At 50.5% G+C, this 27,940-nt stretch overlaps 3 protein-coding genes across 11 annotated transcripts; 2 read left to right on the top strand and 1 right to left on the bottom strand.

The window, feature by feature from the left end:
* Positions 1–21,411, top strand: LOXL3 (lysyl oxidase like 3). Of its 3 annotated transcripts, XM_033175218.1 has the most exons (15): positions 37–103; positions 468–672; positions 1,343–1,676; positions 3,885–4,048; positions 4,650–4,864; positions 17,600–17,819; positions 18,052–18,232; positions 18,373–18,527; positions 18,770–18,937; positions 19,071–19,233; positions 19,759–20,002; positions 20,101–20,216; positions 20,296–20,432; positions 20,539–20,650; positions 20,853–21,402. In XM_033175218.1, the coding sequence occupies exons 2-15, from the start codon at positions 655–657 to the stop codon at positions 20,924–20,926; spliced, it is 2,301 nt and encodes a 766-aa protein (XP_033031109.1). In that variant the 5' UTR covers positions 37–103; positions 468–654; the 3' UTR covers positions 20,927–21,402. The 3 variants fall into 3 exon arrangements, with proteins under 3 accessions (XP_033031110.1, XP_033031109.1, XP_033031112.1); XM_033175219.1 differs by lacking the exon at positions 468–672 and having other exon boundaries at positions 1–103; positions 20,853–21,411; XM_033175221.1 differs by lacking the exons at positions 37–103; positions 468–672; positions 1,343–1,676; positions 3,885–4,048; positions 17,600–17,819 and having other exon boundaries at positions 20,853–21,411.
* HTRA2 (HtrA serine peptidase 2) lies at positions 21,214–25,120 on the bottom strand. 4 transcript variants are annotated; one of them, XM_033175227.1, is made up of 8 exons: positions 24,021–25,120; positions 23,712–23,916; positions 23,428–23,622; positions 23,160–23,192; positions 22,829–22,934; positions 22,606–22,675; positions 21,817–21,912; positions 21,214–21,715 (listed from the first exon to the last, which is right to left on the bottom strand). In XM_033175227.1, exons 1-8 carry the CDS (start codon positions 24,524–24,526, stop codon positions 21,550–21,552), a joined length of 1,377 nt encoding a protein of 458 aa, XP_033031118.1. In that variant the 5' UTR covers positions 24,527–25,120; the 3' UTR covers positions 21,214–21,549. The 4 variants fall into 4 exon arrangements, with proteins under 4 accessions (XP_033031118.1, XP_033031119.1, XP_033031116.1 ...); XM_033175228.1 differs by lacking the exon at positions 21,817–21,912; XM_033175225.1 differs by having other exon boundaries at positions 21,216–21,715; positions 22,829–23,192; positions 24,021–24,688.
* AUP1 (AUP1 lipid droplet regulating VLDL assembly factor) lies at positions 24,770–27,866 on the top strand. 4 transcript variants are annotated; one of them, XM_033175232.1, is made up of 12 exons: positions 24,777–24,950; positions 25,031–25,168; positions 25,248–25,398; positions 25,592–25,776; positions 26,030–26,102; positions 26,198–26,271; positions 26,518–26,584; positions 26,686–26,788; positions 26,925–27,044; positions 27,153–27,268; positions 27,457–27,575; positions 27,680–27,866. In XM_033175232.1, the coding sequence occupies exons 1-12, from the start codon at positions 24,901–24,903 to the stop codon at positions 27,714–27,716; spliced, it is 1,233 nt and encodes a 410-aa protein (XP_033031123.1). In that variant the 5' UTR covers positions 24,777–24,900; the 3' UTR covers positions 27,717–27,866. The 4 variants fall into 4 exon arrangements, with proteins under 4 accessions (XP_033031121.1, XP_033031123.1, XP_033031122.1 ...); XM_033175231.1 differs by having other exon boundaries at positions 27,153–27,304; positions 27,680–27,864; XM_033175230.1 differs by having other exon boundaries at positions 24,770–24,950; positions 25,031–25,398.
* Positions 27,867–27,940: the final 74 nt, after the last annotated feature.

Raw genomic sequence — 27,940 nt, 5'->3', positions numbered from 1 at the left:
GTCTCCCCTGGCCGATCTTTTTTTTTTTTTTTTTTGGAAGTCCTAGGACTGATCTCCAGGATCAGCACTCTTCTCCCAGCCCTTAGGGTCCTGCTCGGCCAAGGTAGGGGGAGTCACGCTAACCGCAGAGGGAGAGAGTAGGGGATGGAGAGGATGTGGAGGGACCAGAGAAAACGGGTGGTGTGGGAGGGATGGAGTCGAGGGGAAGCCACCAAACTGAGAATTTGATTCTTGTCTAAGGGCATGTGAGACAGAGTACAGAGAGGAGGCACATACCGGAGGCGGGGGCTCCGGGTGTTCCGAACAGGGCCACCAGGCGCGCCCTAAGGGAGGGGGCTCCTCTGGGAGGCCCTACCCCTGGGTCCCCAAGCCAAAATGTCCACAGAACAAAGTTGCCTTGTTGGATTAATTGTTTGGGTTGGGGGAAGCATGTTGACGGGGGCTTGCTGTAGAGGGACTGTTCTCAGCCCTAGGCAGAGAAGGCCTTGGCTGAGGAGCCATAGCGCCTGGCCTCCCGTTGCCCGGTGACAGCGATGGTGGTGTTGGCAGGAGGCTTGGACAACCCTACCCCATCCCCCACCCAGCCTTAAGGCCTGGCCCTCCTGGGCCTCTTGACCCTGCAGGGCATCTGAGAGCCTGTGTACTGGGGAGGGCATGCAGCAGGCTCTCCAGGTGGGCTTTGGTGCCAGCCTTCCCTGCCTGGGAATCTGCTGGGTTAGGACTCTGGGCTCCCATTCAGGGGATCTGTGATCCCAGGGACGCCTAGGGCCCCTTACGTGCCTCTCTGCACAATCAGTACAGCTGTCTGTCCTCCCTCTGGGTAAATGGGGTCATCTGGATCCCTCCCACGTCCGCCCCTTGGCTCTTGTCAATCTCTCTCCTCCTCACCCACGGCTTGCTTCGTTTCCCTATACTGAGTGCTTGGTTCTTTTCCTATCACCTTCTATCTGTTGTCTCTCTCCTCTGTGTCTTTCTGTTTTTCTCTCGTTCCCACAGTCTCCCTTCCTCTCACATCCTGTCTGTCTGGTCTTCCTCTTTGCGTGTCTTTTGCTCAGTCTCTGTCTCTTTTTCTTGACCCTTCTCTGACTCTTGATCTCTCATAGCTGTCTCTTATCTCTGGGTCTCTCAGGCTGTGCCTCTATGACCTGTGCCTCTGCCCTTATTTAATGTGCTTCTCTCCCTGTCTCTCTTGGTCCCTGGGGCTCTTTCTCTCCTGCTGTCTCTCACAGTCTCTGTCTTACTCAGTGTCGTTTTTCTTTCGTGACTTCTCCCTCTCTTTCTGACTCTGGGCCCCACTCAATCTCAGTTTCTCTCACATGTACTTTCTCTCTGGGGCACCCAGGCCTTCCCTACCATGCGACCTGTCAGTGTCTGGCAGTGGAGCCCCTGGGGGCTGCTGCTGTGCCTGCTGTGCCTGCTGTGCAGCTCGTGCTTGGGGTCTCCGTCCCCTTCCACGGACCCTGAGAAGAGGGTCGGGAGCCAGGGGCTGCGGTTCCGGCTGGCTGGCTTCCCCAGGAAGCCCTACGAGGGCCGCGTGGAGATACAGCGAGCTGGTGAATGGGGCACCATCTGCGATGATGACTTCACGCTGCAAGCTGCCCATGTCCTCTGCCGAGAGCTGGGCTTCACAGAGGCCACAGGCTGGACCCACAGTGCCAAATATGGCCCTGGAACCGGTGAGCAATGATCCAGGCATATCCTAGGTATTACCTAAGTGTGGCCGAAGTGCAGGGAAAGGGAACACCAGGATGGCACAGCCATAGGGACGCATGACACCAAGAACAGCCAGCATTGAGTAAACCCATGGGTGACAAACTAAGCAACATAGTTACTTCTCAGAGCTGTGTGACCTTAGGCTAGTTGGTGCTTTCTCTGAGCCTTGATTGCCCTGTGTGCAAAATGACTAGATGATGTCTAAGTTCTTTTCTGCTGCAAAAGTATGATCCTACAAAGCCATCCGCAAAACAGCCCAGATACAGGTGAGCCCTGTACAAATAAAGTACAGTTGGTTTCATGGGACGCTAAGAGCAGGTAAATGATATCTGGATGTTCCAAAGTCATAAGGGGTCACAGACACTGCAGTTAACAAAATCAGGCTATAGGCCAGAGCTAAAATTAACAAGGTGGTACTGTCTAAGGAACAAGTATAAAATCTAGGACAAGTATGAGTGTGGGTGGTGGAGGCTTAAGAGCAGTTCCCTAGGTGAGGCCTAGGGCTGTGCCCATGGTATGAACCCACAATGGGATTGATGGACAGAAGCAGGTGCAACCTGCAGCTGATCCCCCAGTTCCCACTGGCTAGACCACCTGTGGAATTAAGTGTCATTTGTAGATGCTGTGTTTTAAGAGGGACAGTAGAAAATGGAAATACTTTAACAGGAGAGCTGCCTAGATGTGAAAGATTCAGAAGCCAAGTTTCAAGGAGGAATTGCTGAAGAATCAGGGAATTGATATGGAAAGTAAAAGCCTTGCATAGCAATGACATAATGGTTGTTTTCAAATATGGGAAGGACAGTCGTGTGGCTGAGGGATTTTTCTAGTTGGCACCAAAGGACTGAATCAGATGTGGTGGGGGAAAGTCATGAAGAGTCACAAGGACTTTGATGACCTTGAACATTGGCTAGGACAGATGACCTTTGAGGCTGTGCCTAATTCTGAGAGGAAGTCAGTGATACTCCACAGGGTTCAGGCCAGGCGCGGTGGCTCACGCCTGTAATCCCAGCACTTTGGGAGGCTCAGGCGGGTGGATCACCTGAGGTCAGGACTTCGAGACCAGCCTGGCCAACATGGTGAAACCCTGTCTGTACTAAAAATATAAAAATTAGCCAGGCATGGTAACATGCGCTTATAGTCCCAGCTACTTGGGAGGCTAAGGCAGGAGAATTGCTTGAACCTGGGAGAGGGAGGTTGCAGTGAGCCGAGATCATGCCACTGCACTTCAGCCTAGGCGACAGGACAAGACTTCGTTTAAAAAACAAAATCAGGGCCGGGCGCAGTGGCTCAAGCCTGTAATCCCAGCATTTTCGTGGCTCAAGCCTGTAATCCCAGCACTTTGGGAGGCCGAGATGGGCGGATCACGAGGTCAGGAGATCGAGACCATCCTGGCTAACACGGTGAAACCCCGTCTCTACTAAAAAATACAAAAAACTAGCCAGGCAAGATGGCAGGCACGTGTAGTCCCAGCTACTCGTGAGGCTGAGGCAGGAGAATGGTGTAAACCCGGAAGGTGGAGCTTGCAGTGAACTGAGATCCGGCCACTGCACTCCAGCCCCTGCGACAGAGCAAGACTCTGTCTCAAAAAAAAAAAAAAATCAGGTTTCAGACAGAGAGAAGAACAAGGACAGCACAGACAGGGCAGGCACACAAGAGAATGCAAGGATGTGATGAAAGGATCTTGGATGTCCAAGCCTCACAGATAGGTCAAACTCCTAAGCCCTCATGTATTGGCTGTGTGGTCTTAAGCAAGTTACTTAGCTTCTCTAAACTCTAGTTTCTTTATATAAAACGGTGTTCTGGCAGCTCTAAGAACGATCACATATGTGCACACCATGGCAGAACACCTGGCACACAGTAGGTACCTGATTAATTGTAGCTATCATTGAATGGGTAGAGACTAATCAGAACATCAGGGTTGATTCTTGGTTTTTTATTCACCCTATCAGGTTCTTGAGTATCCCCAGATCACACCAAATTTCCCTCAATCTTATGCCCCCTTCCTATTCCCTGCCAGGGTCCCCTGTCCCTTCTCCACCCCTTATCATACCAGAAAGATGGGATCATCATGGCCAAGTGGGAGGCATCAGCACTCACTCTTTCCAGCATCCCCATTACTCCCCCATCCTCCCTCCCCAAGCTTCTCTGTCCCTTCATCTCCCCTTCCACAGGCCGCATCTGGCTGGACAACCTGAGCTGCAGTGGGACCGAGCAGAGTGTGACTGAGTGTGCCTCCCGGGGCTGGGGGAACAGTGACTGTACGCACGATGAGGATGCTGGGGTCATCTGCAAGGACCAGCGCCTCCCTGGCTTCTCAGACTCCAATGTCATTGAGGTCTGCAGTTCCTAGACATACACACACATACCACCCAGGATAGCCAAGAAGACTGTGGGGTGGTTAGGGGAGACATTAGAAAGTAGTTACCACTGGGGGATCATTTGGATTGGTGGGAGCCTTGGAAAAGCAAATGATAGAGCTCCCAGATGCTGTAAAATCCAACAGGATTTTTAGCATTCGCATTCAAGGGGCTACACCTGGCATGAGCCTCTCCAGCTTCATCCCTAGTCACCCCTGGGACACCTGGTGCTCTCCTTCTCCTCAAAGGTTCCTGCTTTCCTGAGACATCTTCCTTCTGACTTTCTCCTCCTTCAAAGCCATTTCCTCTCTGAAGTGCGCCCTCCTGCTCCAGGCACAGGGAGGTGCTCCTTCCTAGTGCCCTGAATCCTCTCTGGGAGCAAGCATATCCCCTGCGCTGCTGGCTGCAAGAGAGTCCACACCGCGGACTGCGGCCATTGTGGCCGCTCTCTCAGTGCCGCCTCCGGCCCATCTGGCCACTGGGTTTACAGCAGGCGCACCAAGCAGGGTTCCTTAAGAGTGGCAGGGCACACGAAAGGTGCCACTGGGATTCTTTCCCTGCTTGTGGCCCCGCCCCCAGGTAGAGCATCACCTGCAAGTGGAGGAGGTGCGAATTCGACCCGCTGTTGGGTGGGGCAGACGACCCCTGCCCGTGACGGAGGGGCTAGTGGAAGTCAGGCTTCCTGACGGCTGGTCACAAGTGTGCGACAAAGGCTGGAGCGCCCACAACAGCCACGTGGTCTGCGGGATGCTGGGCTTCCCCAGCGAAAAGAGGGTCAACGCGGCCTTCTACAGGTGAGGGGCCGCGGGCACCGGGCGGAGCGGGCCGGGATTGGGGTGCTCCCTGATGAATAGCCTTGGGAGACATCTGAGCAGGTCCGGGGCACAGAGGACCCGGGGGTCGAGACGTGCGGGAAAATATGGAGGCCGGTGCAAAGCTGGAGAGTTGGGAAATCTTGTGGGACCACGAAAGGTGCCCCAAGGGAGTACCTGAAATGGGGACCAGTGAGGGTCCCGCTCTCTCGTGGTCAACTCCTGGGTGGGTAGGCGGATTCCTCGGCCCCGGGCGCGCGCCGGCCTCGCGAGGCCACTCCCAGGCCCTGGGGCGATTCCAACGCTGGCGCCGCCGGCCAGCGAGTTCCGAGTTCAGCAAGGACGCGGCAGCCCCTGGGAGGCGGCGCCTGGGTGTGTCCCGCGCGGGCTGGGCGCCCAGGGTCTGGGGACCCAGGGACGGCGGCGCAAGGTGGCCGAAGGGCGCCAGGAGACACGGCGCCCCCTCTCTGCCTGGGCCGTCCCCGGGCGCGTGTGTGAGCGCTCGAGCCCTCGGGACTCTTGGAAGTCCTGGAGTTTCCCAGAATCTCTTTTGGCGAGGCCCAATCCCTCCACCTGCATTGGAGCCCTGGGATCCAGTCCGGCTTCCAGGGAAACGCATCACCCTGGGAACTGTCTGTGCTTAGCGTCTCCCTTCCCTGGAGCATCTACTTTGATCTTTTTGAGAAACTGCCATTGACAGCCAGATATTTATTTGGAAATCTTTACACGCTCTCTCTGTAATCTACTTTGCAAGTCAAAAATCCTCCCTTTCTTCAGTGGTTCCCTAGATCAGTATTGCTGAAAGGCCTCTTGATGTCCGGATAGCTTTCCGCGGGCACACTACTTCAGATGGGGTCTGATGCGGCCAGCCACTGTAGAAATCCTCAACCCCGACTGAAGCATGCTCGAATTACACTGTCTTCCTACTGCGGCAGCTTCCCACTGCTTATACTGAACTTGTCATCACCTAAAACCAGTTCAGGTCTTCCCTATGCTTCCTACTGATAGAGCAGCCTTTTCCAACCCAGGTATAGGTGACGTTTACCCTATTACATTTGTTTTGATACATAATTTAGAAGCCATAAAAAAGCCATGATGATCCCATGAGATTATCCTGAGTCCTGATGTGACTTTCCATCTGTTATCCCTCTCAGCCTCCTCTGCTGAACAGACATGGCAGCTTTGCCTTCTGGCTTCATCCAAATGGCTAAAAGTTGTTGTGAAAATGTTTTAAACCAAAGTCTAACTCTTCTTGCAAATGTTCCTGCAGATTTTCATCAAGCTTCTAATCATCAGCTGTAAAATATGTTCCTTCCACCAACTGGGAAGAAACAGAACACTTCAATGACATAACCCACATTTCACCTGATCGATCTATATATTTCTTATCTGTAATGAAATCATGGGAGATTTTGTTAGTCTTTGATAAAAAATCCAGAAATGCTATGTTCGCAGTCATTCTCCAGCCTTCCAATTTAGTAACCCTGTCAAAAAAGAAAATCATAGTAGTTTGAGCCTATTTTTACTGAAATCCTTTTAGGTCTCTAAGAATCACCTTATTTTTTCCTAAATGCTCACAAACTTCTATTTAATAATTTTTTCTAGAATATTACTTATGTGTAGATTGAGGAATTGAGGAATCCTTTTTCTCCTTTTTTTTTCTTTTGAAAGTCAGGATATTATCCAGTCTCCAGTCTTTTCTATACCTGCTCACACTTTCTTTGACTTGGCTCTGAGGCTCATCTGAAATGTCTTTCAGTACTGAGGATTTTCAGTACTTTTTCTGGCTTGGACACTCAAACCACTTTAAAACAAACATGTGCTGTGCCTCTTTACTTTCATCCATCTTGGGGCTGCATTTCCTTCTCTGTGCTGCTTACCTTCCCTAATTTAAACCCATGTTCTGAAAGATGCATAGAATTTAAATAGACATTTCCAGTGAAGAGGATAGCATGAACAAAGGTGTAGAGATCCATTCACCCAATATTTATTTACTGAGATCTTACTGTGTGCCAGGTACTGTTGTAGACGCTAGCTGTGGCTCATGCCTGTAATCCCAGCACTTTGGGAGGCCAAGGTGGAAGGATTATTTGAGCCCAGGAATTCGAGACCAGCCTGGGCAACATAGTGAGACCCTGTCTCTACAGATAATTTTTTAAAAATAAAATTAGCTGAACATGGTGGTGCGTACCTGTGGTTCTAGCTACTTGAGAGGCTGAGGCGGGAAGATTGCTTGAGCCCAGGAAGTCAAGGCTGCAGTGAGCCGTGATTATGCCACTACACTGCAGCCTGGGTAGCAGAGCAAGACACTGTCTCAAAAAATAAATTAACTAAGGCCGGGCGCTTTGGCTCACACCTGTAATCCCAGCACTTTGGGAGGCTGAGGCAGGTGGATCACCTGAGGTCGGAGTTCGAAACCAGCCTGACCAAAATGGAGAAACCCCGTCTCTACTAAAAATACAAAATTAGCCGGGTGTGGTGGCGCATGACTGTAATCCCAGCTACTCGGGAGGCTGAGGCAGGAGAATCGCTTTAACCCAGGAGGCGGAGGTTGCAGTGAGCTGAGATCGCGCCATTGCACACCACCTGGGCAACAACAGCGAAACTCTGTCTCAAATAAAAATAAAATAAATAAAGTAAGTAAATAAATAAGTGGTCAAGGAAGGCCTCTTGGAGAAGGCATCACTTGAGAAAAGATTTAAAGGAGGTGAGGGCACAAGCTATGCAGACCTCTAGATAAACATTTCCAGGAAGAGGGATCAAAAATGAAAATATTCTGGGATGTGTGTGTGCATGTGTGTGTGTGTAGTGGGTGATGAGATAAGGCATTCTTGTCTTCCTGGAGGCCACTGGCTGGAGCTGAGTGAAAAAGAGGAAAATGGTAGGACATGCAGTGTAGGTGGTGATCAGAAAAGAATGGGGAGCCAGATCCTGTGGGCCATCTGGGAGAGGCTGGCTTTTGTTCTGTGGGAGATAAGGAACCACTGGAGGGTTTGGAGCAGGGTTATGACATTGGGCTTCCATTTTTTTTTAGTACTACTTTCACTGCTTTATTAGGAATAGACTGTAAGGGATGCAGTAGAAGCAAGAAGTCAGGTGGCTAGTTATGGGGTTATCATCTTCTGAAACCCACGTAAAGAAAGTGAAAGGTGATGATGACCAGTGAAAGTGGTGAAAAATGATCAAGTTTTATAGATAGGTGTGATGTGAGAGAGAGGAGTTAAGGCTCTCCAGGTTTTTGACCTCAGCTAAGTATGGAATTAGCCTCACCTGACAAGCAAAATAGTGGATGGAGCATGTTTTTTTGGGAGATGGGCTTGGGGGTGGAGGGTAGGAACTTGGTTTTAGACCTGTTAAATTTAAGATTCTTTAAGACATTGAAGTGGTGAGGCTAAGTTAGGCAATTTAATATAGGACTCTGGAGTTCAGTTGAGTAAAACATATAAAGTCCTGAAACTGGACAACATACCAAGGAAGTGAATGTAAATTTAAAAGCCAGAGAAAGAGGCCCAGAGACTGAACCTTGGGGACACTAAATATTTAAAAGTCAGAAGATAAGATGAAATGCAAACAGTGAGGTGAGGTAGGAAGAAAACCAGGGGAGTGTAGTGGCCTGGGAGCCAAGTAAAGTGCTTCAAAGAGGAGAGAGAGACCAGCTGAGTCAGTGCTGCCCAGACCTAAAAACATGAGGACTGAGAAACAAATGCTGGATTTAGCAACAGGGAAGTCACTGTTATCCCCAACAGAGATGATAATGAATGGCTTATATTTGGAAGACAGTAAGTTAGCAAGAGTAGGTTTATACTGAGAAATAGTGTAAGATCTAGATAAAGGGAGGCCAGAAAATGGAATGCTTTAGGTGCCAAATTGGAGAGCTTGGCCTTTGCCTTATGGAAGAATTACAAATAAAAGTATTTGTATGGGACAAGAATAAAGCCAGTGTTTTTGAAAGTTTGCCTGATAGTAGTGGATGAGGAGAGGAGGGTCTCAATGCAGTAAAACCAGTCAGGAGTTTGTTCTAAAATTGAAGCTTATCAGGAGGGTAACAACAAAGATGGAGGAAAATGAATAGATGTAGGATGACTGATAGAACATAGAGAATGGGAGAAGAGACACCTAAAATGATTCCGACACTGCCTGAGAGAAGGATGGTACCAGCAGCCATCTCTGGGCTTCAGGTTAATATGAACTAGCTTTAGAGATGGGCCGTCTTTGGAAAGTTTGAGACGCAGGAATTGTCCCCAGGTATGCAAAGCTGAAATAATTTTTAGAGATCAGGAATATTTGTTGGACATATTGGAATCTCATACTAAGTCTGGGATATAAAGGCTGAGGAAAGAGAGACACTAAAGCGCAGAGGCCATTTTTCTTGGGGAAAGAGATTGGGGGAGCCCTGGGAGATTCTGTGATGGGGCTATGATCTAGATCCTTCACAGGTCAGGCCCAGCAGAGGGAACATTCTCGCAGGTGATACAATTATGAAAGATAGGCAAGATAGTTGTGAACAACTCTCCCCTCCCTAGGGGGAAAAAAGATGGATCTGCTAGCTTTTAGAGGAAGTAAGATTTAGGGAATGAGAAAATCAAAACCTGATGTATTAAACTTTTTTCAATTTGTTTTGGTAGTTCTACCCTAGAACATGTAAAAGTTGTAGAACTTTAGAATAAGAAAAGAATGTACAGATAATTGAACTATTTACTGCTCTTTTACGGGTAATGAAATTGAGGCTCTAAGAGCTTCAGTGCTATTTAAGAAGTCACTCTTCTAGTTCATTTCAGCTTGACAGATGTTTATTGAACTCCTATTTGCCAAGTACTGTGCAAGGTGCTGAGAATACAAAGGTGAATAAATGACAAGAGAGTTTATTAGGCTGCACATCATAGAAGACCTTATAGGCCATCATAAGGATTCAGGTCCTTATAATAAAAGGATTGGGAAGCCATTGATGTTTGGGGTTTTTTTGTTTTTTTGTTTTGAGAGGGAGTCTGGCTCTGTTTCCCAGGCTGGAGTACAGTGGCACAGTCTCTGCTCACTGCAACCTCCGCCTCCCCAGGTTCAAGTGATTCTTCTGCATCAGCCTCCCGAGTGGCTAGGACTACAGGTGCCCACCACCACACCCAGCTAATTTTTGTATTTTTAGTAGAGACGAGGTTTCACCATGTTGGCCAGGCCAGCCTTGAACTCCTCACCTCAGTTGATTAGCCTACCTTGGCCTCCCAAAGTGCTGGAATTACAGGCTTGAGCCACCGCTCCCGGCCATTGAAGTGTTTTTTGTTTGTTTCTTTCTTTGTTTTTTGAGACAGAGTCTCTCTGTCACCCAGGCTGGAGTGCAGTGGCTTGATCTCGGCTCACTGCAAGCTCCACCTCCCAGATTCACGCCATTCTTCTGCCTCAGCCTCCCGAGTAGCTGCGACTACAGGCGCCCGCGGCCACTCCCGGCTAGTTTTTTGTATTTTTAATAGAGACGGGGTTTCACTGTGTTAGCCAGGATGGTCTTGATCTCCTGACCTCGTGATCCGCCCGCCTCGGCCTCCCAAAGTGCTAGGATTACAGGCGTGAGTCACCGTGCCCGGCCCATTGAAGTGTTTTAATGGGGAGGGCTGTGAGATGGCATGATCAGGTTTGTGACTCCAAAAGATCATTTTGAATCTATTTCTTTTTCTTTTCTTTTCAGACAGAGCCTTGCTTTGTCACCCAGGCTGGAGGGTAGTGGTGCAATCTTGGCTCACTGCAACCTCCGCCTCCCGGGTTCAAGCAGTTCTCCTGTCTCAGCCTCTCAAGTAGCTGGGGTTACAGGCACGCACCACCGTGCCCGGCTAATTTGTTTTTTGTTTTTGTTTTTGTTTTTGTTTTGTATTTTTAGTAAAGATGGGGTTTCTCCATGTTTCCCAGGCTGGTCTTGAACTCCTGACCTCAAGTGATCTGCCTGTCCTGGCCTCCCAAAGTGCTGGGATTACAGCTGTGAGCCACCACGCCCGGCCTTTGACTCTATTTCTGAGAATGGTTGGGAGAGGAACAAGATATATGGATTGGAGAGATTTAGGAAGTAAAATTGACAGGACTTGGTTATTGATTGACTTTGGGATCCAAGAAAGGGAGAAGTCAGGATTACCCCTAGGTTTCTGGAGTGGATTTTGCTGAGATAATTATCTTTCTTCTTTTTTTGGGGGGCGACCTACATTACATTTTAGATTACTTTCAGATCTCTACCTAGAAACATCAAGAAGACAATGAAATAGATAAGATTATGAATACACTTTATATTGTGTGTATTAGATTATGGTGTGAATTAGACCATATAGAGGGCCCTATATGAAGTGAGAACAGAATGCCTAAGATAAGAGCTCCACAAATTTTAATGACCAGATAGGGGAGGAGCCTGCAGAGAAGACCAAGAAAGAGCAACCAGAATTAGGAATAGGCGGCTCTGGGCACACTGCCTAGGAGTCAGCCCTGCTCCCTGGGGCGCCACTCCGGAAATTAAAAATATTTTAATAATAATAATAAGCAGAATTAGAAATAAAACCAGGATATTGTAGTGTCATAGCAGCCAAGGAAAGAGAGGACAGTCAGATATTGCAAAGAGGTCAGTAAGATAAAGACTGAAAAATGTCTGCTGGATTTAACAAAATAGAAGTTTGCAGAGTGATAGGTAGGGAAAACCAGAGGAAGTGGGTTAAAGAATGAGTGAGAGGAGGCTGGGCGTGGTGGCTCACACCTGTAATCCCAGCACTTTGGGAGGCCGAGGCAGGTGAATCACCTAAGGTCAGGAGTTTGAGACCACCCTGGCCAACATGGTGAAACTCCATCTCTACTAAAAATACAAAAATTAGCTGGATGTGGTGGTGCATGCCTGTAATCCCAGGTACCTGGGAGGCCTAAGGCAGGAGAATTTCTGAGCCCAGGAGGCGGAGGTTGCAGTAAGCCGAGATTGCACCACTGCACTCCAGCCTAAGTGACAGATCGAGACTTTGTCTTAAAAAAAAAAAAAGATACGAAGAGAAGATATAAAGATGGTAAGTATGGACAGCTCCTGAAAGATGTTACTGTGAAGGGGAGGAGAGATGAGTAGAGGGTGTGTGTGTGTGTGTGTGTATATGTGTCTGTGTGTGTAGGAGTGATTTGAATGTTTAAAAGGATTCAGTTGAGAAAAATAAATTGTATGCAGGACACAGAAATTGTAAGAGATGGAATTTAGAAACATTTAGGGACAGTAGACTTAGAGAAGAAAGATAGTTGAAAGGAATGAGAAGAGGATATGCAAATATAGACAGGTTTTTGCTTTGGGTTTTTTTCTGTTTGCTTGATTCTTTGTTTTTGAGATATAGTCTCTCTGTGTTGACCAGGCCGGAGTGCAATGGCACCATCATGGCTCACTGCAACCTCGACTTCCTGGGCTCAAGCAATCCTCCCATCTCAGCCTCCTGAGTAGCTGGAACTAAAGGCTCGAGCCACCACACCTGGCTAATTTTTAAATTTTTTGTAGAGACGAGGTCTCACTATGTTGCCCAGACTGGTCTCAAACTTCTGGGCTCAAGCAGTCCTCCTGTCTCAGCCTCCCAAAGTGCTGGGATTACAGGCATAAGTCGCTGCCCCTGGCCTATACATAGGTTTTTATGTTTGATGGTTGAAGGAATGAACAAATGGTAGGTGGAAACAAACACATCTGTGAATGAAGAAATTTAAATCAAGACAAATAACAGCACTGGTCCTCAATAAGACAAAGTCCTTAACATAACTTATATATAATTTTATATATAAAATATTTATAAAAGGGTCTAAACTCTTTTATATAAATATGAAATAAGATTACATATATATGTGTGTATATATATAAATAATACAAAGACCTTATGATATAATGTCCTTAAATAATTTAGAGAAGAGGTACTTCTAAATTTCTAGACAATACCAAAATGTTTGAGTACTACTCTGGAGATCAAGGTGATCTCTCCAGGTTGATTGGTGAAGAGGCCAAGTGTATTTCATTTTGGACATTTTAGACATGTTTAAGAAAAATATATTTGAAGAAAAAATTTCACACCATATTTATAAGATGAAAGAGTCTAACTACTAGTAATGTCTCAGTAAAGGGACCTGAAAGTTGTATATTCTTTGCCAAGAATGTCCAACATTTTGGACACTTTGACAAAGAGACCAATTAAGTACATCCTCACGAAGAAGCTGAGGCAGGAAATATCAAACAGCTTCTGACTGGTTTAAAATATATACATATATTTAAATCCCAAGGTGTCTTCACACATTAAACAGTCATCCCTCCGTACCCATGGGGGATTGGTTCCAGAACCTCCCAAGGATACCACAATTCAAAGATGCTCAAGTCCCTGATATAAAATGCTATAGTATTTACATATAACCTATGCACATCCTCTGTATGCTTTAAATCATCTCTAGATTACTTATAATAGCTAACATAATGTAAATGCTACATAAGTAGTTGTTATATTTTATTGCTTAGGGAATAATGACAAGAAGAAAAGTTGGTACGTGTTCAGTACAGATGCAAGTTGAATCCACAGATGCAGAGCCTATGGATATGGAAGGCCAGCTGCACTGTGTTGAAATATGACCCCTCAAGAGAAACAGCAGAGCAGGAACATGTTCAAAGAAAGGACAACTAAGGCTGGGCTCAGTGGCTCATGCCTGTTATCCAAGCAATTTGGGAGGCCGAGGCAGGAGGATAGCTTGGGCTCAGAAGTTTGAGATGAGACCAGCCTGGACAACATAGTGAGACCCTGCTTCTACAAGAAAAAAAAAATAATCAAAAATATTAGCCAGTCATGATGGTGCACGCCTGTGGTCCCAGCTATTCAGAAGGCTAAGGTGGGAGAATCACTTGAGCCCAGGAGGTCAAGGCTGCAGTAAGCCATGGTTGCACCATGGCACTGCAACGTGGGTGACAGAGTGACCCTGTCTCAAAAACAAAAAAAAAAGGAAAAATGATTTATTTCCCTGGAAGTTAGGGAGATGAACTCAGTTTGTGAATGACCACAGCATATGGGATTGGAACTTCAGCAGGAAGGGTGGTGTCATTGTGAGGAGCCTGGCCTGTGTTCCCCAGTCAAACCAAGTTAACGCCCTTGGATATTCAGCCTTGGTTCTTGGTCCTGGTCCAGGAGCCTCAGGCCTGGACAATGCCAGAATTCTTTCTCAAAGAGAGCATCCAGGAAAAAAAGACACAGTAGCCTCCCCAGGCCTGACTCAGGCTAGTTCTCCCTCCTAGCCTGGTCAGTCTACCAATCCTAACAATGCTCCCCTTAGGCCTCCACTGAGGTTTAGCACTAACATCTGGACCCAGGAGTCCTTACTTGCCATCTGCCCTAGCTAATTTCTGAGGGTGGTGGCATGGGGACACTGTCCTGAGTCCACGGCCTTCATTTCTGCTCACCCACCTGGTCATGTGCTGATGAGGCCAAGCAACCATGAAACCTCGGGTCTCGGCCAGGCACAGTGACTCACGCCTGTAATCCCAGCACTTCCGGAGGCCAAGATGGGTGGATCGCAAGGTCAGGAGTTTGAGACTAGCCTGGCCAAGATAGTGAAACCCCATCTCTACTAAAAATACAAAAAAAAAAAAAGAAAGCAAGCAAACTCGGGTCTCAGGAGTGTCTTGTCTGCTGTCACAATGTCGTGCCACCAGGAAGCCTTCTGACTGCTAGAAGAGAAATCTTGCCCCTGGTCCTAGTTGCACCAGCCTTTTCCACTTGGTTCTGCACTGACCCTGACTACTACTGTCTTATCCTCACAGAAAGTTGAGGAAGCGAGCGGCCAAGGTCTCAACCCGATGCCCCAAGTCCCTTGGAAGGTAATGGGGCAAGAGCCCTGGGACCTCCTGCTCACCCTGTGGCCCCAGGAGGTGGATGGATGGATGGCAGCCTATCCATATCCATCCCAGAACCCAAACTGATGGATTAGGGATGTGAGGAAAATGGCTTTTCCTGTGGGGAGGTGAAGGGAGCAGGCATGGGGTTGGGCAAGCTTTGATCTTAGGGAACACAAGAAGGAAGTAATGTAGGAGCGGCTGAGAAGCCTGCCATCTTTACATGTCCCCCAAATAGCTTGGACTCCAACCTCAGCCACCTTCATTCCTCCTCCTTCCTGCCCCCTTCATCACTTCACTTAGTTCACCCACATTCCCATTCTCTCCCCTCTCCACCTTTCTTCTTCCTTCCTCCTCCTCCCAACTCTGCCACCTGGATTGACATCGCTAGATTTCCCATTACTGTTGCTGAATCCAGAGAGCAGTATGAGTTCTGAAATGCAGTTTAGTGGTATTCGGCAGACGGTGGATGCGGAAAATCTGGCCGTCCTTCACTTTTCCTGTCCCCATGCTGCCCACAAAGGGTCTTTCCCAGAAACAGAAAAATAACCCTCTACCTTTCCTGTGCCACATACGTAACCACTACCTCTACCAACTTCCTTCTCCTTTTTGCAGACCAATCACCAAGCTTAAAGTCAAACCCAAACCCCGAGTGGGCAGGGGGCCAACTAAGAGGTAAATAAAATTCAGGTTGGGTGGAAAGGAGAGGGAGCACGGAGTTACCCGGCTGTGGCCAGGGAGGGAGGGGGTCCAGGAGGCCTGTGTGGCTGAAAGAGCTGACCAAGAAGAGGAGCAGCAGCAGCTCTTAGAAATCACCTTCCAGGGCTTTAACCAAAGTGTTACGCAAGACTTGTCCTTACCTTGGTCTCAGGAATGACGCTCGTCCCAGGATTTGTTGGTTTTTTCACTCACTGACTACCTCGTTCTACATGCTTACTTATCTTCCCCTGGTGAGTTCCAGGAGACAACCTGGTGCTTTTCTCTTTCAGACGCCATACTTGCCTCTCCTGTAAGAGGTTACATTTGCCTAAAGGATCAGTGTTCCCAAATCAAATGCTTTATTTGATTAGTTGTTGAAAATAAGTGCTACCAGCTTACTCAAGATGGAGTGAAACTCAGCGTCCCCTTTGGAACCTTTACCAGGAATGCGGACAGATTGACAGCCCCTGCCTCTCTGGCTCATTTTCCACAATTAGGCTCCCATTTCCCTAATCTTCCTCCTGGGCTCCTTTAGAACTCGAAGTGGGAAGCTTCCAACCCCTGTGATTACATCTAACTTGTCTTCAAAAGGCAGTTTGTACATTAAAAGTCTCCCTGATAACTTCAACAGGGACTGAAGTATTGATAATTCATCCCTTTCTCCTCTCCTGTTCTCAACAAGTTCTAGTCTCACCCAGTGGTCCCCTCATAGCCCTCATTCCCCAGCTTCTCTGGTGGTTTCAAAGGATCTCAGAAATTTGGGGATGTTCTTGTAGTGCCCTTCTAGCTTAGGGTCACCTTTGCCCAACATGGCCACACTCTAGCCTTCCCTGACCCCCCACATTAAAGTACACACTGCCATTTTTAGTTTGTTCATTGTAGACAACGGGGATGAGGATGTTTAGAAGATAGATGTCTTTTTCCTGTGATGGGCTATTTTTTACTTTCAGCCAAACAGGACTCTGGGAGAGTGCCTGATCTCTAGATCTTCAGGATCCATTTATCCTGAGCTTCCAAAGGTGTTCTGTCAAGTCTCCAGGCTTCTTTTGTCTGTTTTGTGTATAAACTTTTCCTCCTCCTGTCTCTTCCTAGCCAATGGCTTCAAGTCATCATATTCCATCCTTCCTCTGACATCAGGCGATAGGGCACATTACTGCAATAATGCATGACCACATCAGCCTCACAGACCCATTCCACTGACACCAGACCTCATCTTCTTCCCTTTTTTGCAGGCTTGACCCAACTGTTTTGGGCAGAGTGTACTTCACTCAGGCACATGCCTCACTGCAGCCTCTCATTCTATTGGTATCGATAAACAAGTTCCCCCATTCTCTCAAACATCTCGGCAGCATTTCCAAGCTTTAGCATCTATAGTTCAGCCCCATTATCCTATTCAGGTGGCTTTGGGACACTGTTATGTTGAAATTGCAGAAGCATGGACTGCCTTTTTAAAGACTTACACAGCACAGGTCCTGGGATGTCTCTGCCATTTTGTTGTTCACATCCACTTCCGTTCTCTGGTCCTTTATTCCCTCAGACTTTGACCTGTCCTGCATTTATACATCTTCATTCTTGCATATGCCAGTCCCAGTTCTTCCTGCGTCTACCTGCTGGTCTGTTCTTGCTGCACCTGCCCCTCCTAATCTGCCCTGCAGAGTCTCTGGCCTCTGCGGAGCCATGTAGATGGGAGACTTCCTTAGTCCTTTGCATCCTGACTTACTCAGTTATTCCAGTCTCAGCATCACAGAAGGACTTGCTCGCCCTGGCTTTTCAGGCTTCCTGTGTCAGCCACTCCCTTCTGGCCATTTCTTCCAGCTGGAAAGTCCTGGTTTCCCCTTCCCTGAGGCCTCAGCCTCAGCCTCCTTTAGGGCCAGCAGCCTGAAACCACTTGGAACAGTTTCTTCCAGGCAAGTCGAGACTAGCCATCCTTCCCTTAGGGTTGTTCTACTGCAGGAGGTCCCCAGGGGTCCTCCTGTCTAGGTAGTTGAGGCTCCTTCAGCCTGGAAACGCAGCAATCCCCATGTATCTCCAGAGGGAAACAGAAGGGGGAAGAACAGGAGATAAATGGTCACAAAAGGGTGGGGGGCATGGTGGAGGCTTGAAGTGGGAGGATGGTTGTGGGGCCAAGAGGCAGGAGCATTGTTTTACCCTACTGCACCTCACTCCTGTCCCCCCAGGCTGCTGGCCCAGCGGCAGCAACACTCCTTTGGTCTGCATGGGGTGGCGTGCGTGGGCACGGAGGCCCACCTCTCCCTCTGTTCCCTGGAGTTCTATCGTGCCAATGACACCGCCAGGTGCCCTGGGGGGGGCCCTGCGGTGGTGAGCTGTGTGCCAGGCCCTCTCTACGCAGCGTCCAGTGGCCAGAAGAAGCAACAACAGTCGAAGCCTCAGGGGGAGGTGTGTGAGACAGTGACTATGACCTTTCCCACCCCAGGTGGAGAACCCCTAGCCTGGCAACCCCTGATTAAGCACAGCCCTGACCTTTGAGGACAGAGAGGAGCCTTCCAGGGGGTGGGCCACAGACCTGATACCACCCACTCCCTCCCACCAAAGTCTCACTCATCTCCTAGGTGCCCTCTCCGTGCAGATGTTGCCATTTGCCTCTGTTGGGCACTTCTCTGTTCTGTAGGCCCGTGTCCGTCTAAAGGGCGGCGCCCACCCTGGAGAGGGCCGGGTAGAAGTCCTGAAGGCCAGCACATGGGGCACAGTCTGTGACCGCAAGTGGGACCTGCATGCAGCCAGCGTGGTGTGTCGGGAGCTGGGCTTCGGGAGTGCTCGAGAAGCTCTGAGTGGTGCTCGCATGGGGCAGGGTGAGGCGGCATGGAGGTGGGAGGGAGAGGGAAGGAGGTACATGCTCCTGGGGGGCACATTCCTTCGGAAGGTGAGGTGTCCCCTGAGCAGACAATGTATGCTTAGTTACAACTTCCTGATCTTTGCCATCTGGTCCTAGGCATGGGTGCTATCCACCTGAGTGAAGTTCGCTGCTCTGGACAGGAGCTCTCCCTCTGGAAGTGTCCCCACAAGAACATCACAGCTGAGGATTGTTCGCATAGCCAGGATGCCGGGGTCCGGTGCAACCTACCTTACACTGGGGCGGAAACCAGGGTCAGTCATCCTCTCCACCTTGGTTGAGGTCTCTTTCATCCTATCCAGGCCTAGCCTCCAATCTATAGTCCAATGGCCCCCAGCCCATGGACTGGCCCCTGCCATCCTGCAGCTCCCACCTGACCCATCACTTGCTAGCCCATTATGTGCCTCTGAGTCATGCTTCAGCTACATCTATGTTACAGACTCTCACTACCTCACCTCAAAGCTTCCTCCAGCACTTCCATTCTGTGTCACTACAGATCCGACTCAGTGGGGGCCGCAGCCAACATGAGGGGCGAGTCGAGGTGCAAATAGGGGGACCTGGGACCCTTCGCTGGGGCCTCATCTGTGGGGATGACTGGGGGACCCTGGAGGCCATGGTGGCCTGTAGGCAACTGGGTCTGGGCTACGCCAACCACGGCCTGCAGGTGAGTGGGAAGGAGAGGGGAGCCGAGGCTGTTGTCTCAAAGCCTGTGTTTTGGGCAGAGGGCTGAGGAATGAGTCCCTTGGCCCAAGATGCTGGATCCTGGGCCTTACAGAAACATCTGCATATATCCCCAGGAGACCTGGTACTGGGACTCTGGGAATATAACAGAGGTGGTGATGAGTGGAGTGCGCTGCACAGGGACTGAGCTGACCCTGGATCAGTGTGCCCATCATGGCACCCACATTACCTGCAAGAGGACAGGGACCCGCTTCACTGCTGGAGTCATCTGTTCTGAGAGTGAGTGAAGGAGGGAGTGATGCATGCCAGGGAAGGGAGGGTCTGGGCCCCCTTTGCAAGGAACGGGGGCTGTAATCTGGAGGGGCACTCATTCCCCATAAAAGAACCAGTTTCACCAGGCAGGCGTGGTGGCTTACACCTGTAATCCCAGCACTTTAGGAAGCCAAGGCTGATGGATCACGAGGTCAGGAGTTCAAGACCAGCCTGGCCAAGATGGTGAAACCCTGTCTCTACTAAAACTACAAAAATTAGCCAGGTGCGGTGGCAGGCGCCTGTAATCCCAGCTACTTGGGAGGCTGAGGCAGGAGAATCACTTGAAACCGGGCGGCAGAGGTTGCAGTGAGCCAAGATCACGCCACTGCACTCCATCCTGGACGACAGAGTGAGACTCTGTCTTAAAAAAAAACGAACCACCACCACCACCACAACCAAAAAAAACAGTCTCACACACTAGGGAGGGATGGAAGCACTGCTCTCTGTGAAGTCAGCAGTGACTTCTAACACCCTCTTCCTTTATCGGTGCAGCTGCATCAGATCTGCTGCTGCACTCAGCATTGGTGCAGGAAACCGCCTATATCGAAGACCGGCCCCTGCATATGTTGTACTGTGCTGCGGAAGAAAACTGCCTGGCCAGCTCAGCCCGCTCAGCCAACTGGCCCTATGGTCACCGGCGTCTACTCCGATTCTCCTCCCAGATCCACAACCTGGGACGAGCTGACTTCAGGCCCAAGGCTGGGCGCCACTCCTGGGTGTGGCACGAGTGCCATGGGTGAGAGGGTAGGGAGTCAAGTAGAAAGGCAAGGCCACGGGGATGGGGCAAACCTTCTGGGGGCAGAGAAGGAAACAGAAGTTCCCTTCTCCCCACAGGCATTACCACAGCATGGACATCTTCACTCACTATGATATCCTCACCCCAAATGGCACCAAGGTGGCTGAGGGCCACAAAGCTAGTTTCTGTCTCGAAGACACTGAGTGTCTGGAGGGTGAGTTGGGGCCTGAAGTGGACCACATGGTATCCATCGCACAGCCTCTCCTTACACTGACATATGCCAATCCCTCCAGATGTCTCCAAGAGATATGAGTGTGCCAACTTTGGAGAGCAAGGCATCACCGTGGGCTGCTGGGATCTCTACCGGCATGACATTGACTGTCAGTGGATTGATATCACGGATGTGAAGCCAGGAAACTACATTCTCCAGGTACCTGGAGTCTGGGGCTTCCAGATGGGTGACTGGGGGGAGTGTTAAAGACACCTTTGAGTTTGAGGATTGTTGCTGGGTTAAGTGGGCTTTTTCTCACTCACAGGTTGTCATCAACCCAAATTTTGAAGTAGCAGAGAGTGACTTTACCAACAATGCAATGAAATGTAACTGCAAATATGATGGACATCGAATCTGGGTGCACAACTGCCACATTGGTATTTGATGGGAAGAGCAACCCAGGAAGATTAGGGGATGGGAGGGAAAGACGTTCATTCTCTTTTCCGTAACTTGTTTCTGCATCTTCCCACCCTCCTCTGGAGCTCTCAGTCCCTCCACTTGTACCCATCCTTCTCCACAGTGGGTCTGTCTCCCTCCCTCTGTGCAGGGCGCCTCCCAAATTGCCTGTCCACTCTGCAGGTGATGCCTTCAGTGAAGAGGCCAACAGGAGGTTTGAACGCTACCCTGGCCAGACCAGCAACCAGATTATCTAAGTGCCATCGCCCTCTGCAAACCACCACTGGCCCCTAATGGCAGGGGTCTGAGGCTGCCATTACCTCAGGAGCTTACCAAGAAACCCATGTCAGCAACCGCACTCATCAGACCATGCACTATGGATGTGGAACTGTCAAGCAGAAGTTCTCACCCTCCTTCAGAGGCCAGATATCAGTACCTGTAGCCAAGCATGGGAATCTTTGCTCCCAGGCCCAGCACCGAGCAGAACAGAGCAGAGCCCACCACACCACAAAGAGCAGCACTTGACTAACTGCCCACAACAAAAGATGGCAGCAGCTCATTTTCTTTAATAGGAGGTCAGGATGGTCAGCTCCAGTATCTCCCCTAACCTTAGGGGGATACAGCTTTACCTCTAGCCTTTTGGTGGGGGAAAAGATCCAGCCCTCCCACCTCATTTTTGACTATAATATGTTGCTAGGTATAATTTTATTTTATATAAAAAGTGTTTCTGTGATTCTTTAGAGCCCCGGAATCAGTGCTGGTGGTTGGAGGGACCTGCCCCCACTGGTTCATTTAACCCTCTGTCCCGGCGCCCTCAGAGCCTCAGCCAGGAAGGCAAGGAGGAAATCAGAGCAGGAGCCTCATACTCTTGGTGATCTATTCATTCTGTGACCTCAGGGGTCACATATAAGGTCAGTGTTTCTCGTCCCCGCCGGATCTGCACTGCCAGCTGGGATTGGGTTCGAACAGCTTCATAAACATCTTCAGCATTTTGTACCATCTGCCCCCCAATGGCCAAAATCACATCACCAGGCCGCAGACCAGCCCTACAGAGAAAAATAGACAGAAAAGAAGGAGTACAAAGCCTAGTTCAAGGACACATGCACACCTCGCCCATCCCCATATCACACTGCAGCCTCTCCCTCACCGGTGTGCAGGGGAGCCCAGGATGACTTTATGGATGAGTACACCATGCTGAACATCGGGAAAGCTTGGTTCTCGAAGCTGTAGTTCAGCAAGGATGCTGAAAGTACACAGATCACCCTATTAGCCAAACCCAGGCATTCTCCCCATCCTGAGTTCCACCTCAAGTCTCTCATCAACACATTGGCAAATATATGGACAGGACATGCGCTAGGTACTACAAAATACAACAGCAACTCACTTTCTGTCTTCTAGCAATAAAGTGCAACATGTACATAAAAGATGTACACCACATGAGGGCACCAAATGACAAACAGTGTTAAATCAATAGCACTAATGTCATTCTAGAATACTAAAAGAAGCTTTAAGGGGAAAAAACTTAAGCTGAGCCTAAAAGGATGGGTCCGATATTAACCATATAAAACAAGAACAGCATAAATAAAAAGCATGGGAGTAGGAAATCAGGTTGGCTGCGTATTCATATAGGAAAGTATTACAGCCAGGTCTAGAAAGTTGATTTACAGACAGATGGAAAATGGCCCTTAAATGCCAAGTTAATGGATTGAAGGCTTGAAATCAAAGCAGTAACAGGATGAAATCAGTCTGGTGACAGGTATACAAAGTGGAGTGGGATAAGAAAGTCAAGATAATGAAGGGAGACAGCTCTTAGGATTATTTCAAGTGTGACACAGTTCATTTTAGATAAAGACAGAAATGAGAACAAAGCTCAATAGAGGTGCCCACCTCTGATTACACTGGTCACATTACATGTCACTATCCCTAAAGCTCATACCTGGGACTCAGGGTCAGCATCATCACCCCAATGTAGCGCCGCTGAGACCCACTGATTCCAGAGGAGGAATCTGTGACAGAGGGACAAATAAGCCCCACCCAGCTACATCCTTCCTTCCCTGCCGTCTTCTCCCAATAGACCACCCTCTAGGAAGTCCCAATGAATGCCCCTCCCCTATTTCCACCACTTTAAAGAAACCTATTTCCCCATAAGCCAGGCTCACTCTTCTTTTCCCCACGATGCAGAAACTCTCGAAGGCGATCAGAAGGGATGGCAAAGGAGATTCCAGCTGTGACCTTCATGGTGTTCACTCCAATCACCTCTCCATCCTGCAGGGATACATCCCCCAGTTCCCTAGCCCAAACAAATAGTAGGGGATGGGGGCACTCGAACAAAAGTTGCAGCAAGTGTTGGGGAGATCCGGTTGGATGTTGAGAGATAGCCAACAAAGAACTGCTCAGAAACTTGACCAAACATCCTTGAATTAGGGAAAACCTACCCTTCCCACACTGACCTGGGGCTGGGATTCTTGGAAGGAAGGATGTCTCACTCACCAGGTTAACCAGGGGACCTCCAGAGTTCCCAAACTGCAGGACAAGGAGAAAACATGAAAGAGATGTGAGGATTCTAAGTCTGGGGGCATACCAGGATGTAGGTACTTTCTCCAAATTCTGTTCTTTCTCAGCCCATGAATGAGTGGCCACATTTTTGCAGCCTAAGCTCTGTATATAGGCTCATCTACCATGTATCAGTTGGTGCTTGTACCACACAGCCTCTCCCCACTCCCCCATCACGTGTCATTTCTCTCCTATCAGGACGCACATCAATAGCTGCATCCGTCTGAATGTATTCCACATTGGTTTGGGGGAGTCCCAGGTCTCTGGCTGGACGCTGAGCAGAGCTAACAATGCCGGATGTGATCGTGTTCTGCAGTGCAAAGGGACTTCCCATGGCAACAACAAACTCCCCTTGCCGGACATCAGCTGAGCGTCCCAGAGGTAGCGTGGGGAGAGGCTCCTAAGGGAGAATGGGTATAAGAGACCTGTCATCTGGAGATGCGAGCAAACAAGCAGCTCCAACCAGACCTGGCCTACCCCAGCCCCCACCTTAGTCTGAATCCTCAGAGTTGCGATGTCTGCCACGGGATCCACAGCTGTGACCACGGCCTCATACGTGTCACCGCTAAGCAGTCTCACACGGACTCTGCGCCGATCAGCCACCACATGGGCGTTGGTGACAATGAGCCCATCGGCAGCCACCACGAATCCTGAGCCGTTCGAGATAGGGACTTCACGGCCCAAGAAAGGGTGCCTGGAATGGAGGGAAAGCACGGATAAGAGGAGGCTCTGACCCCTCCTACCCGCCCGCCCTCCGGCCCGTGGCTTCAGTGCCTCCCGGTCTACCCCCACCATTACCGGTCCAGGATCTCGATATAGACCACGGCAGGTGCTGTCTTCTCCACCACATCTGCGATGAAGTTGTACTGACTCCGGGGAGAAGCGGGCGGCGGGCCAGGGACGGCGGCGAGGACGGCCGGAGGACCCCGACCCCCGCCCCACAACAACAACAGCACTGCCCCCCCAGCGCCCAGTGCCACAGCCAGCCAAGCGCGCGAACGGGTTCCAGAGTTCTCTGAGGCCTCCCGGGTCCTGGTATCTGGGGTCACCGCAGTCAGTTGTGCCCGGGGACCCGGGGTCCCAGACGTCAGACATGCTCGGGGTTCAGTGACCCCAACATACAACCGGGCCCAGAGACTGGGGGTCCCATAAGTCACTCGGGCCCGGGGGTCAGAAGTTCCTGACGTCAGCAGGGCCCGGAGGTCAGGGGTCAACCGGGGTCTCCTCCCCCAGCGAATGCCCCCCAAAGCCCGCCATGCCCGAAGGCTCCAGCCTGCAACCCGCCCCGCCCTCGGCGCAGCCATGAGCTCCGCCTTGGCTGCCTCCTCGCCCGCCCTACTCAGAGGCGGCACCCAGGACGCGAGCAGGCGGACAGTAGGACGCGGGGCACGCCGGTACCTGAAGTCCTCCAGAAGTGCACGTCGGAACCAGGATTCCGGGAGGCCGACTCCTCCCCGTCCCGCGAATGCCGGGAATTGTGGTCTCCGTGGGACGCGAGTTGTGAGACGGCCCAAGGGGCCGCAGGGTATGCTGGGACCGCTAGCCCTTCCGGCGCGCCTCAAGCCTTCGGGTCCTGTCACCCCGGGCGGATGCCCAAAGACTCCGCCTTCCCAGGAGCCCCTGCGGCCGGGCGCGAAGATGGCGGCGGCGACGACCAAGCTCTCCTGAAGCAGCAGTTATGGAGCTTCCCTCAGGGCCGGGGCCGGAGCGGCTCTTTGACTCGCACCGGTAAGAGACCCGGCGGGAAAAGACCTATCCCTGCGTCCTCTCGGCCTTCGGCGCCCGACCACTTCGCCTCTCGCCCCCAGGCTCCCGGGTGACTGCTTCCTGCTGCTCGCGCTGTTGCTCTACGCGCCGGTCGGGTTCTGCCTCCTCGTCCTGCGCCTCTTTCTCGGGATTCACGTCTTCCTGGTCAGCTGCGCGCTGCCGGACAGCGTCCTTCGCAGGTTCCGACGCGGGCGTTCGGGGAGTGTCAAAGCAGGGCCTGGCCCGAGGCCACACAGTCACCACCGCCTGTGTCCCCAGGTTCGTAGTGCGGACCATGTGTGCGGTGCTGGGGCTCGTGGCCCGGCAGGAGGACTCCGGACTCCGGGATCACAGTGTCAGGGTCCTCATTTCCAACCACGTGACACCTTTCGACCACAACATAGTCAATTTGCTCACCACCTGTAGCACCGTGAGTGAGAACGAGGCCGAGAGCGCCACGGGGCGGTTCCCTGGGTCCCAGCTGAAGGCCCCCCTGTCCCCACTCGCGTTCCCCATGGAGGATACTGAGCCTTACCCCTAACCCCGATCCTCTACCCCACATGTCAGTTTTTTTCATTTTCCTCAATTTTTTTCTTCTTGCTTTCTCTTCTCCTGGTTCCCAGCCTCTACTTAATAGTCCCCCCAGCTTTGTGTGCTGGTCTCGGGGCTTCATGGAGATGGATGGGCGGGGGGAGTTGGTGGAGTCACTCAAGAGATTCTGTGCTTCCACGAGGCTTCCCCCCACTCCTCTGCTGCTATTCCCTGAGGAAGAGGCCACCAATGGCCGGGAGGGGCTCCTGCGCTTCAGGTGGGTTTAGCACAGGTATCGGGTGCCAACTGGGTAGGTGGTCAAGCTTGTGGGCCCTTGAGTTTTTACAACCTTCTTAGCCCCCAACATCTCTAGTTAATTTCCTTTCTGTCCACTTTTAGTTCTTTCTCCTGAATGCCTTCTTTCTTCAATTATGTGCTTGTAGAGTTTGACAGTTGCCTGTTTTAAGGCACCTATGATCTGCTGACTAGCCTGGCTGGATTCCCATCCTACTTTCTCCTTCCTCTTCTAGTTCCTGGCCATTTTCTATCCAAGATGTGGTACAGCCTCTTACCCTGCAAGTTCAGAGACCCCTGGTCTCTGTGGTGAGTGTGTGTTGAACAAGGAATCTCTGGGGCTTGGAGGGGAAGTTTCCCATCCCTGGCCCTGGCTTAGGCCTCACTTCATGCCCTCCCCTCAGACGGTGTCAGACGCCTCCTGGGTCTCAGAACTGCTGTGGTCACTTTTCGTCCCTTTCACGGTGTATCAAGTAAGGTATTATTAACTGCCCTCACATTTTGGTCGCCGGGGAGAGGCTCACCTCAAGGTCAAGGAATTAGTGGCCTCTGCCCTGTCCATTTGTAGATCTTTATATCAGAGTTCTACCACAGAAGTAACACAAAGTATTTACAGTATTTACTATTTTCCCACCCTCACCATGCAAAGAGGTACCAAAGCGGGGAATGGTGACAGCCTCTACCCTGGGTGCCCACAACATAGCCCTGGATTGTTTTTTTGCAGGTGGCTTCGTCCTGTTCATCGCCAGCTAGGGGAAGTGAATGAGGAGTTCGCACTCCGTGTACAACAGGTGGTCGGGTGCACAGGCAGGGTGGAGGTGGGGTCCCTGCTTCGGAGGAGAGAGAGGAAAGCTTGAGATCTTGACACTTCCAGTCTTCCAATTCTCCCTAGCTGGTGGCCAAGGAATTGGGCCAGACAGGGACACGGCTCACTCCAGCTGACAAAGCAGAACACATGAAGCGACAAAGACACCCCAGATTGCGCCCCCAGTCAGGTATGTGGTCTCTCTACATTACAGCTTTGGAGTTTTTTGTTTTTCACCCTACTGTGATTCCTCCCCTATTCCTGTGCTAGTTAGCCTCTCCTAGTTCTCTACTTACCAGAATTTCTTTTTTTTTCTTTTTCCACAGCCCAGTCTTCTTTCCCTCCCTCCCCTGGTCCTTCTCCTGATGTGCAACTGGCAACTCTGGCTCAGAGAGTTAAGGAAGTTTTGCCCCATGTGCCATTGGGTGTCATCCAGAGAGACCTGGGTATGGGAAAGGGTGGCTCCACGCCGGGAGATTGGGCACAGGGAGGAAATGTGGGTTGTGAAGGAAGAAAGTGAGCAAGGAGTGGACTCCCTTCTCTTTTCTCCTCAGCCAAGACTGGCTGTGTAGACTTGACTATCACTAATCTGCTTGAGGGAGCCGTAGCTTTCATGCCTGAAGACATCACCAAGGGAACTCAGTCCCTACCCACAGCCTCTGCCCCCAAGGTGAGACCCAGGAAATGGTCAGATCCAAGTCTTGCAGTGAGTTGGGGGCAGGCTACATACTCCCTTATCCCTGACCTTTCTTTTTTGATCCTGAGACCCTAGCATAGTGCCTCTCTTGCAAAGTTGGCATTCGATGCGTGTTTAATGATGATGACTCCGCAAGCCCTCTGACATTGTGATCACCTCAGTTCCCCAGCTCTGGCCCGGTGACCCCTCAGCCAACAGCCCTAACATTTGCCAAGTCTTCCTGGGCCCGGCAGGAGAGCCTGCAGGAGCGCAAGCAAGCACTATATGAATACGCAAGAAGGTGAGGGGGTTAGAGGGCAATGAATAGGTTGGGGCAAATTGGAGAATGGAATTATGGAGCTACTATGGCAAAGCCTGAATAATGTCTCTCCCTATGTCCCACAGGAGATTCACAGAGAGGCAAGCCCAGGAGGCTGACTGAGCTCAAAGGAACAGGATAGCACCCAGAGCCGCAGGACGGAGACTGGGGGCAGCCCTCACCCAACTCACAACAGGCTGGATGGGTGGGTGGTAAAAAGGGAAGAATGAGGCTCCCCCAATATCACATTAAATTCATGGTTTTCATTCAAGGTGTATGTTGTCTCTCTGGGTCTCAAAAGCCCTGTGAGTGGGTTCCTTATTCCTTGGCTTGAGGGGATGGGGGTG

This window comes from Trachypithecus francoisi, unplaced genomic scaffold (assembly GCF_009764315.1).
Source record: "Trachypithecus francoisi isolate TF-2019V2 unplaced genomic scaffold, Tfra_2.0 Lachesis_group17, whole genome shotgun sequence".
NCBI lineage: Eukaryota > Metazoa > Chordata > Mammalia > Primates > Cercopithecidae > Trachypithecus > Trachypithecus francoisi.
This window is presented reverse-complemented; position numbering and strand designations above follow the sequence as displayed.